Source organism: Numida meleagris, chromosome 7 (genome assembly GCF_002078875.1).
Source record: "Numida meleagris isolate 19003 breed g44 Domestic line chromosome 7, NumMel1.0, whole genome shotgun sequence".
Classification (NCBI taxonomy): domain Eukaryota; kingdom Metazoa; phylum Chordata; class Aves; order Galliformes; family Numididae; genus Numida; species Numida meleagris.
The window spans coordinates 1,050,407-1,062,431 of NC_034415.1; the positions used below are offsets into that span (position 1 = coordinate 1,050,407).

Sequence of the window (12,025 nt, forward strand, 5' to 3'; positions counted from 1 at the left end):
TCTAAATAATTAAAGCCTCAATGCTATGAAGAGGCAAAGGATGAAGAAAAGCACAGGATATGACAATAGAAAAGCAAAGGGAGATCACGAGCTAAAAGGAGAAGAAAAAACAGGACAGAAATTCACCAGGAACAGAGATGCACTGAGACACAGCACAACACAGACAGAACAGACAGAGCTCCTGAGAAGCACTGAAAGAAAACGGAAACAAAAGGAATAAAGACAAATTTGGACATAGTAAAGAAAATGCACAGAGATACACTAGTTCCTTACAATAATGTATTCTAAATTATCTTCATTATAATTAGGAGAGGAAGAAAGTCTCCGAAGTTATTGAAATATTATGGAACAGAGAGAGACAAGCAAAGAAACAGACGCTCACAAACACAGCAGATGAAAATAGGTCCACCAGCTTCATCATCACAAAGACTAGACTGGACTCTATGGACTTTCATGGGAGTCTTCAAAAAGTTAAAAGCCATTAATTTTTATTTTCCTGTTATTATCAGCCATTGTTCACAGAATGGCAAATCTAATATTTGCTCCTTGACAGAAACGTTATATATTTTTGAGAGATGGGCCATGTGGTAATTTTTATCATTAGAATTCTAAAAATCATGCTAGTTTCCATTTAAGTTCTAATAGGATTAAAAAAAAAAAAAGGGACACCATCTTAATTTTAAATATCCTGAGATTAGTTCTAAACTTCAAAACTTTTCAACTGCTATTTACATTGCACACAGTAATTCATTTACTTTTAGAAGCATACAGGCACTGAATAAACACCTAAGGTTAAAAGCAAAGCATAAAAATAATTATGATACAGTAAAGTAATAGCATTGGGTTTATCTGAGAAATTCATGTGGTGTGATTGAGATCCTAGTTCACACAGCCAGACTGCAAGACTGATTTACTTAAATCCCTTTGCAAGGATTACAAATTGTCACAGACACTTATTAGCGCTTTAGCTGTATGCATGCAAATATCCAAAAAAATAGGGAGGATGCAATTCAACCTCTCACCAGCATTCCTAATAGATTTTTGAATATCAAGATTTTAAGTTTGGCAGCAAGACAAACTTGCTAGACATGTTTATAAACCTCCTGACAGATCTGAATCTGCTTAGCTTCAAAAAAAAATCTAGCTAAAGCCCTTTTGATACACGTGAAGAAAATAGTACATAAATTTGTAATACTCACAGTTGCCACCTGCTCTGTTACTCCTTTGTCCCACTGAGTTTTCAGATTCTTTGTATGGAAATTGAAGTGTAGTATCCAGACTTCGAAAGCCTTCTTTGAGAGAGTGGTGCTTATAGTAATCTACAAGTTCCTTGCAGAAAGGAAAACACTGTCATCGGAAATTGAAATCACATCCTTTTCATGATTCTGGTGTATAGTCAATGACAGTTTATAAAATAAGGTTACTGGTACGATCCAACAGAGCACGTACATTAAGAAATCAAGTAGCCTAATAAATAATAATTGCTTTTATATTGCAACCTGTGTTATTTAACCCTTGCCCTGAAGTACAAAACATTTACAAAATGAAATCTAATTTTTCATAAAAATTATATGTGTGCCTATTTTTTTTTTTTTTAAACACAACTTTATTCTCAGAGTCCACACTTACTGCTCCATTGAAGCAAGCTGAGCACGTATTTGCTATTCTGAAGTCAGGCAGAAGGCAAGGTTAGCTGTTCATTAAGATTATAGCAGTAACTGCCTTCGTTTTCTCAAATTTCTTCTGCAGTGATAAGTGATGCTCATTGACTAATGAATTTATAAGCACACAGACCTCAACTAAGCGTATAAGCATCGCATATAAAATAACAGAAATGTTACTGAGCAGATGAATGGACCATGTAAAAATTTCAAGGCTTTGCCATTAAAATCTGTTGTTTTTTTCCTTCTCAATAGCGAACAACAGATTAAAACAAAAAATCCAGCAGTTCACATACTCCTTGGGCCCAATCCAAAAAATTTCTGCAATTCTTTCTGTATTCATTAAACTGGCTAAAATAGTTTACGTAACCAAGGAGATAAATTACTTAAATTTCTATTCTAAAGAAGACAGTCCGTATCCAAATACGGACAACTCATACTCTTCCTTTGATATCTTCAACCCGTGTCACTGTCTCTTAGCTTTGAATCCGTTCTAATAGTGATGATACCTTGCAGTTCATACACAGAGCCTGGAATAAGATTAAAAGTCACCAGGCAATTATAAGCAAACATATTTCATTTGATTCATGATACTTCAACTGTGGGATTTCACTTTTCAGAAATGCAATCGAAGTAAAGCATTTAGTGTAAATCCTTCCCTCCTTCCTGTACCTACTCAGTCATCCCATTCTACTTAGTTACATCCTGATTCCCAAAAACAAGAGTTGACCAAGCCAAGCATAGGTTAAAATAAGGAAATAAAACCATGTTCAATTATTTCCTTCTAGTTAAAAAAAGGAAAATAAAATAAAACCTTCAGTGATAATTATTAACTCCAGCCAACAAAATGACTCCCAAGTGATTTAGCCCAAGATCTAAGGCATACATCACATTTCTGGTAACTGTCCAAAGCTTATCTTCTGAGGCGAACTCTGGAGCACTTCACTTTCCATGCTGCAAGCTCTTGTACACTGTTTATAAGGGAGAGTCTAAAGCTATGAAAAATCTACACCTGCTCTTAACAGTTCATCATCACAGACTGCCAGACACTACAAGTAAGCAGGAAGGACAGGAGAATAAGAACTCTTCAGGCTTTGTTATCTGACATTAGCGCAGCAGGCAAGCTACGCTGTCTGCAAATAAATTTTCTTTCACGTATCATTCAAATTACCAAGGCAACAGAAACAGTGATTTGTAAGCAAGCAGCATTCAGAGCAGGATTCCCAGACAAATGCAAAAATAATTACAATGAAACTTATTCTGTTACATTTTTTGCACCAGAAGCCTAAGAATTAGGTGGACTGGTAAAGATAGCAACAATATCAACTAGACAGATTTTATTCACTGGCAAAATAAGTAAAACGTTTACACACTAAGAAAAAAATTACATTGGGTCACGAGGATTCAGACGCTTTTGAAATCTTTGCTTTTAATACTACTCTTCCATGAAAACGGCCAAAAAACAACTGGCCTCCAAAATATTCGTTACACAAATTGTAGTCGAAAACTTAGAAACAGGTAAGTAGACACTCCCCCTGTCAGTATGGATGGGCTTCTCAGAAGTCTGCCCCATTTCTGTAATCCACAACAGCCTCTGACCTCACCTTTCATTGCCCTGCAGCGTCCTTTACATGTTTTAGTAACTTCTGTGAAAGTTTTTCACATGCACTACGTCAACTATGAACAAGAGCCATTATACTAGAACTTGGGGGTCCTGATGGATGAAAAGCTGGACATGAGCCAGTAGTGTGCTCTTGCATCCCAGAAAGTAATCTGCATCCTGGGCTGCATCCAAAGAGGGTAGCCAGCAGAGAGAGGGAAGCGATCATTCCCCGCTGCTCTGCCCTGGTCAGGCCCCATCTGGAGTACTGCATCCAAGCCTGGGGCACCCAGCACAAGAAGGATGGGGAGCTGTTGGAGTATGGCCAGAGGAGGGCCGTGAAGATGCTCAGAGGGCTGGAGCACCTCTCCTGTGAAGAAAGGTTGAGGGGGGTGGGCTCGTTTAGCTTGGAGAAGAGAAGGCTCTCATTGCAGCCTTCCTGTACTCACAGGAACCTTGCAAGCAGGAGAGGGACTGACTTTTTAAAACGGTCTGATAATGATAGGACAAGTGAACTAAATGAAGGGAGATCTAGGTTAGATGTTCTGAATACATTTTTACTCAGAGGGTAACTGGCTGCCCAGAGAGGCTGTGGATGCTCCTCCTCTGGAAGTACTGAAGGTCAGGTTCGATGGGGCCCTTGGCAAATTAATCTAGTGCCTGATTTAGTGGTTGGCAAACCTGCCTAAAACAGGTGAGCTGGAACTGGATGATTCTTAAGGTCATCGTCAACCTAAGCCATTCTGTGATTCCATACTTTGTTAATTCCAAAGCAATACAGAATACACTGTCAGTGCAGATCACTACTTTAGGTTTCCATAGCTGCTGGCTTTGCCTCTTCTTCTCCCAGTTCTACTCTGACTACTGTGGTTACTCTCCCAGATTCAATTACTTTTTCCTCTTGTGTCTATCCAGAATAAAGTAGATGTTTCAAAGCACATGCAAGCAGTTCTTACACTATCACTTGTCCATGTAACCCTCAAGGGCATCCTTCATAATACCCTAAAATTTATTTCTAACTGAATGTTAGCAAGGAGGCCTAAGAGCCTCCAGTGTAAACACAGGAAATTTATGTTATCTTCTCAATTCTTTGATGCACATTCTTTTTGTTGCCTTACTAGCGATTGTGCGCTATACTTATCTCCCTGATCCTGATGAAATCTGCACCTGTGCAAAAAACTGCATCACTGCCATAAGACTATCTGGCTGGCCGTGACTCCAGCTCACGTGCTTTATCAAGATTTGAGAGTGCTCATATGTTTTGATCAGTTTCCAGGTAACTTTTGTATGTTAGCAGACTAAGTAACTACCTCCATACATTTGAGAAATGCCATGATTTTTCTGCTGCTATCAATGGTAAGATCTCAGAGTCCAAAGCCCTAACATTAAACACTTCTTTAATATTACATGCCAAATGAAGACATCAGAGTATGGAAAGAGGTCGGTGCATTTTTCATCAGGAATTTTATGTTCTTCGCATTCTAATAAGCATATTATTTCCAAGGCCTCCTAGTTTTAAAACTTGTCTCCCCACTTTTGTGTTGCATTGACTTTTATTTTTAGTTACAGTTCTAGTGTATTTGGAGAGGCACGCAGGAAGGCTGCAGTGTACGTGTAATCCATTTGACTGCACTAAAAGCAATACTGTGAATGAGTTTCTTTTAACAGTACCATCAGAAAATGCCTAAGCAGTATTTTTTTTTAAAAATGCACTACAGTAATATATTCAGAGACCTTGTATTTATGAGTCTTGTCTGAGAAAAATGAGCTATCAAGAAATTTTTCAAATTAAAGTTCAGAACTTATTTCTTCTCATTACAAGATGATTCTGACATAGCACTGAACACGCACAGATCTGGACAGTTGTAATGCCATATTCTTAACTTCTAAGAACCATTCTGACAGTTGGACTAAAAGTCAGTGAGAGAGCCCCTTATAGTTTGTTAGTGAGCAGTATGGTGCTACAGTGTAAATCTGAAGTAGTCACAGAATTGCTTGAATTTAGACTGATACTGTCCCCAGATGACTATTCCAATACAGATTACCAGCCTATCAGCGGTTCAGACAGCCTCATTCTCTAGATCCATTTCTTGGCTCTCAGTCTGGTTCACCATGACTAGTAAAACCTACTCTCCTGAGCTTTTCTGCACTCTCTGACGCAGCTCTAACTCATACCAATCTCCCTCTGAATCCAGGTATCAATAACCATCATTCTGCAATTCTGTCCACGTGGCGGGATGGGGGCAAGGAGTCTTCACCTAGCTATTTATGAGGATCACTGCTGTGTAAAATAAAATCCAAAGACATCAAATTCTCATTTCAAGATTCCGCATAATGCCACACATAGTTGATGAGTGGGACTCAAATTCCTCCTCTCTTCTACACCACTGCAAGGGATACATTCCATCCCTAAATAAAAATATGTAGTTTTAAGCACATGCCACCATCACTTAAAGCATAAACCTTACGTATCAAAAATTACCTTATTTGCAGGTATGGACATGATTCAAATCTCTAATCCTTCTGCATTTTCACATACCAAAGTAGCACACGCTTCAACAGTAACAGTTAAACAAAAATCACGCATTGTTAAAAACCTAATCAATACTTACCATTAAATTTTTAAATTTTCTATTTTCTGCAATGTGGAAGTAGCCATCTCTTGTTAAAATCTTGATGTGTTTCACTTCGTTATTGTACCTGTGGGCAATGAATAACTTATGAATATAAATGTGTTTTTAATCAGGGGTAATCAATAGTTACCTGAGGGCATACCCCAATAACATTATACAAATAAATTCTTAAGACAAAATGCATATCTATGCCAACACAATGTTGACATCTAATTAAGGAAATATATTTATTCAAGTACAGCTGAAGAGGTATGTGTCTGTATTCTGAAAAGAAGTTGTAACTAACCACTCTAATCGGGAATTCCCACGTATTGTTTGCTTCTCTATTCATTTTGATAATCAATGTGAAAGCAAACCAGACCCTCAAAACCATGAAAATTACAAACACGTTCTTCTGAAATGTCTGAGATTCAAAATCTTTCAACAAATTTCCACTGAAGTCAATGAAACAATCTTATTAACTTAAAAAGATTACATCACATTTTAAACACTTGCTTAGTCTTATCAATGCATTAGAATACTTTTTTTTTTTTTAAGACTTCTTTACTACATCAGCATTGTAAAACTACTGCTACTTCCTACTATAAATCCCACGTAGTTTATTCTAAATTAACTCTTAAAGGCTGCGTATGATCATATAAATTGAAATATTTTTTATTATTTTTATTATTGGTCTCATATAGTGAACTATCTAGTCTTAAGTGAAAACAAAACAACTTATCCCACTTACTTTATACTAATTGCATATTCTCCTGACTCTTTAGTCCTGTGTCGCACCAGGTAAGTGCTATTTACTCTGTTAATAAGTTCGCTCTCTGCTTGCAATCTTTCCATTGCTCCTGCAAACCTGTAATAGAGAACAATAAAAACTGCCTATGAGCTGTCCAAAGGCATCCCAATATTCTTCATGAGATGATAATCTAAAAATTCATCAATTAGAATTGAATACTATTTCCAAATCTTTCAATAAAGCGTGAAGAAATTCTGCAGTGGGGTTAGGGAAATTCTTAGTTAGAAATTATTGAATACAACACCTGTTGAAGAAAGTAACTGAGCCTTAGAATTAGCTGAATGACTACTACCTTGAATACCTCAGAGACAAACAGTAGTATATTAGGTCAAAGAAGACCTATACAAAATTTCAGAATTTTTATTTGGCTTCATAATTATTGATAACCTCTTATAGCTAAAAAGCTATGGGTATACCAAACTTCCACAAAATAAAAAAAAATTATTCAGCCTAGTACAGCCAAATTTGAAAGGTCTGTTGCTAAGACTTGAAAGCTAAAATAAATAAGTCATTGATACTGCTGTCTGCCTGCACGAGCAGATCTGTGCTCCTGCTTGGAGTGGGACTTCATGAGAGGCTGTCTGCAAATATTTATGCACAAAACTAGAGCCTAGACTGTTAACTGAGGAGGTGGAAAGTAACCCAGCTTACAGGTAGATAATGCTTATTTTGCCATTTTTGGTAACAGTCAAAATTTAGTCAACATCAAAGACCACTGCTCTGCAAAATCTCTCGATCAGAAAAGATGTTTGAAAGGTATCACAGAGTACAAGGCTTATTACAGCAAGTTTCAGCCTGAAGTCATTTTTCAACTAAGCACTGCAAAACCTTAGAGACTAAAGACTGATCCCACTGATGTGCTTCCTTTAAACAAAATTACAAATACAGCAAATGTTAGAATTGAATTAAAAATATCAATTTATAATAATAAACATTCTATTCGGCTTGTTTTCAGAAATCCAGGTTTGTTTTGTTCTTATTCTGATTTCACTTCAGACAAGCCAGAGGAAATCAGAACGTACCTGTAAAGGCCAAAGTATAAAACCATTGAAAGCACACATGTGGTGATCAATCGGTACTCTCAGAATTAGCACGTCTTTTCCAAGGCAAATTGAATTCTAGTAAAAAGAGTTTACTCACAACACTACATATGCTCCAGACAGCAAGAGGGTGAAGTTTTGATACACTGCCCTTGCATACTGCTAAAGGTTTTGTTTATTTAGGAGTTTGATTTTTAAACAAAGGAAAAGCAGAATTATTCATGAGACAAAATGTATTTAAAACTAATCCTTCTCTTCAGTCACTTAACACATAAAATCTACTTCCATGCTTCGTATTACACCAATCTCGTACTGTTCCACTTCAGACCTCTGGGACTAAGGCTGTGCAGCTACAGACTTGTAAACAGAATGTCAAAATCATTAAGCACACTGTTACATCATAAATGCTTTTAGGCAATCCACAGTGTTGTTTTTTCCCAAACCATTGCACAATGCCTTCTTAAGAAGTCTAGAAATGTTAAACCAACTTAAATTAAATTGGAATAAGCAGTAAGCAGTTATCTTTCTATGATCACTTCTTAGAAAGAGACTCTTATAAGATTAGACAGGGACTCACCACAGTTGTGACGAGTAGTCAACTGGCTTAGGAACCTGAGACAAAGGAAATATAAGAGAACAGAGATCAGGATTTTTTTTTTCTAGTCAACACACAAATTAGACAGTATTGAACTAAATTTCAAGATCCACATTAAACAAGGAAAAAGAAATAGACAATCTAATTAGTCTGAAAGCCTGTTTTCATTTGAAAAAAACAAGTAATAAAAAGCAAATATTCTATGCTGTTCTCAAAGTAACACAGCATATTTTAACTGTTATGCTGCTGTGACAGATACTTTTATTGTTCATACATGTATGCATACATTCATATTAAGAGATATATATACATACATATACACACTTTTTTAAATTCAGAATTGTCAGTTCTATTTTGTCAGTGCCTACATTAAATTTCATACAAAAAATAATCTCATGGTACATGTTGTTGAGAAGTATCTTTAAAATGTGCAACAAATGTACATTAACATATACAAAATTCACCCTGTGTTTCCAGGATTACATGGCCTTAGAAAAAACTGTCTACAAGGAATATAGTACATAATCTCCAGACAGAGATAAAATTAATCCATGGATTATGTATTGCATGGCTTCACTCATATCTTTGTACTTTGTTTTACTCTTGCGGTGGATTTTAATAAGTATGGAACTAAATTGTAAAAATCAAGCAAACTACCAGCAGTTTGCAAAATTACTGTTATATGTTTATATAAGCATATGCATAGATAATGCTAATGCATGCAAAAAAAGTACAGTATAGCAGTGCCCATGAAAATCAGCATTTCTTCTTGACCATCTCCCACTGCTGTCGGATACTTCAGTATTACCCTACTCCTTTAAAATAACTTGCAAAGTGCTGAAAACCAGATTTTAGTAGAAGCTTAGCATACACTTTGCAGATTTATAAACCAATGTCACATATTCTTAGATAAGCAAATGACTTCTTTCCTCCAGAATAGTTTTGTTTTCTGGAATATAGTAAGGCAAAAATTAGTGTCGTTCTTCTTACAATTTTTAACGTACATGGACTGTATTCATCAGAGACTTCCTAACACAGATCACCTCAGAAAGATACTATACAGGTTTACCAATGTAAAATAACTGCAATTGAAATTAATTACAACTCCCACTAGCTTCTGTGTTAAATAAAAGTAGATATAAGCAGATAATATCTGCCAAGTCTTCAGCCAGGTCTCTTGACCTGGCCTTGAAACAAAGCACACAATTCCCTCCAATGAACAAAAATTTGCTTAGTTCACAAAGCTGTGCATACTGTTTTTAACATAACATCCACTCAAACTAAACACATAACCATTCATTTGAATGCCTCTCAACCTAAGATATTTATGTTAAAATTGTGAATTACACAGGAACAGCCCTAAATCTACATCTTCTCTAAATAACAATGCAGGCACTATCATGGAACATAAAATTTTGTGATAAAAAAACATGGTCACATGCTCAGCTTGCACAGCAGTAAATCTATTCAGGTGTTAAAACAGCAATTAAGATACCCTAGTTTTGGAGAAGAAGAAAAAAGGAAGAATAGAAAAACATGCGCTAATCCATAACAACGTCGACAAAGGGTTCACAAATAGTATGCCACCGTACTGCTGGTGGCATGAGAACCCCTTTGAAGTGAACAGGCATAACACATACTACCACTGTCAATAGCAGTGGCACTAAGCATCACTAAACCTACTAATAGTGTTAATGAGGCCTCTCTTTAATAGTGACACTTGGGGGAAAAAAATAACAGATTACGAAACATGCTGACAAAGAACTCCTGTGAGAAATATTTTAGTGAAGCAACCAAATGAAATATCCAAAGGCCAACTGGGCATTTATAGCATCTTCACGTGCTGCAAGATATTTTGATAATATTTTTCATCTACAGAAAAATTGCACCTTGAATGATTTGCATTACCCGCCGTCAGCCTAATTAGGTAATTTCAGCAGCAGAAGAAAAAAGAACAATTAAAAACAACACAAACATATACAAATTCAAAGACAGTTTGAAGTCTGCACTTTGGAGTAGGTGAACTATAGATGATTAGTCCTCTTCATTAATTTCGAACATACAATTTCATTGTCACGAATAGAGTAAAATCAAATGCTATTCCCAAAGCTCCTAGCTCGCGTTGTGCTATGTAACTACTGCCTCAATAGAAATGAGGAAACTGGAGAAAGCTAGGAAGGACCAAGCACTGCTCTTATGATGCAGAAAATGTCTGCTGACATATACTACTTATTGCAAACAGGAAAAAATTGTTTATAGGTACAGCTGTGAAAAATCTGGAATATATAAATTCTGAAGCTCAGCAGTTTTTCATTCAATATTCATTTCCAAAGTTTTCGATATATATATTTCAAACTGTTTCTGGGCATTTTTATATCAGTTGGTTGTAAAGACTGTTAGACTTAATAACAGCAGTAAATGCTATAGTATGTTAAAAACCTGATTGATGTTTCAATATCTTTAACTGCATCATCTGTCATAATAAGATGCTGATATTTCATCCTTCCAGGTTAACAGTGGTGAAGTATCAATTTATCTTTTTGGTCTGATCATGACATTGGTTGGTAACATTTCATGAATAATATTTATTCACTCCGTAAAATCGTATTGTTTTCAATACTCTTCTTAATAGTATATTTCTGAATTTAGCAGGAAGTTCTATCACTAGAAAACAATTTTCAGAACACTCCCAACAGCATTTTTCATAAGACTGAATAAGCCGCTTCCTCTGTTTTAGAGCATAGTGGTGGTTCCTAAAATGCTGGGGTTGCTGTCAGCGACAGTACAGTATGACTGGATGCCTTGAGGAACATAAAGCCAATCTATAGCATGTCCAGTATCACTGATAGTTATGCACGGTGCAAGAAACCCACATCTTTTATAGTGAGCAAAGGGTCAGAGAAGGAAGCTAAGCTCATGTAACATTTTCAACTTAATTACAGATCTGTTCTATCATCCAATTTAGCATATTTTGTGTCTACAAAAACTCACGTGCATACCTCTTGGAACAAAATTCTTAAAACATATGGTACTAAAGATGACTCAAGATATCTCAATGTATTTATTATTTAGGATCACATGTATTTGCTTTAGAAACAAAGGGACAATATAAGCCTCAAAGGCATATCAAAATGCAGCCAGTAACAGATTCTTCCATCTACTTATAAATCATTTAAACGGCATCTTGTCTGCTGTAATGAAAGGAATTCCATTAATAAGTCAAACTCGTCCATCCAGTTAAAAAGTTAAAGCTGTCTCAAAGTAAGGAATATGATTCATCACTGTTACGGATTTACATGAATTATCTCAGTGAAGGAACAAATAGCGATCTGATGCACAGCATTATATAGAACAGAATGAAGGACCAAGCGTGAAGCATTTTAAGGCAATCATCACATCCGTATAAAAAATCTTGAGCACACATTGCGAAACATCCTTGAATGAAATAAAGGCAACTAAGAACATAAAAAGATGAAATCAATCAAGCAGTCTAAATTCCATGTTCTGTTTTAGTTTCACCCATTTTTAAACTCACTACTTACGGTGTAATCTCTCTCTCTAACCTGAAGTGACTAAGGAATAGATTAGAATCAAATAGCATTCTCACCTTGCTGTGGGGGAAGGAAGAAAGTGCACTTTGATGTAAAATATGTTTATCCCACATCCTGGAAACACTTTAGACAATACAATTTATTAGTGTTCCCAC

General features: G+C 36.0%; 1 protein-coding gene across 5 annotated transcripts in view; it reads right to left on the bottom strand.

Annotated features, from left to right (window-relative positions):
• The window catches only part of VAV3 (vav guanine nucleotide exchange factor 3), a 178,920-nt gene that overhangs the window by 13,350 nt on the left and 153,545 nt on the right, over nucleotides 1–12,025 (bottom strand). For 4 of the 5 annotated variants that reach the window (XM_021404474.1, XM_021404475.1, XM_021404472.1 and 1 more), the window contains exons 22-25: nucleotides 8,302–8,336; nucleotides 6,625–6,741; nucleotides 5,874–5,961; nucleotides 1,200–1,329 (exon numbers count right to left, since the gene is read on the bottom strand). In XM_021404474.1, the coding sequence (XP_021260149.1) occupies nucleotides 1,200–1,329; nucleotides 5,874–5,961; nucleotides 6,625–6,741; nucleotides 8,302–8,336 (370 nt within the window). The remainder of the gene's footprint in view (nucleotides 1–1,199; nucleotides 1,330–5,873; nucleotides 5,962–6,624; nucleotides 6,742–8,301; nucleotides 8,337–12,025) is intronic. The other variant, XM_021404473.1, reaches the window with a different exon arrangement.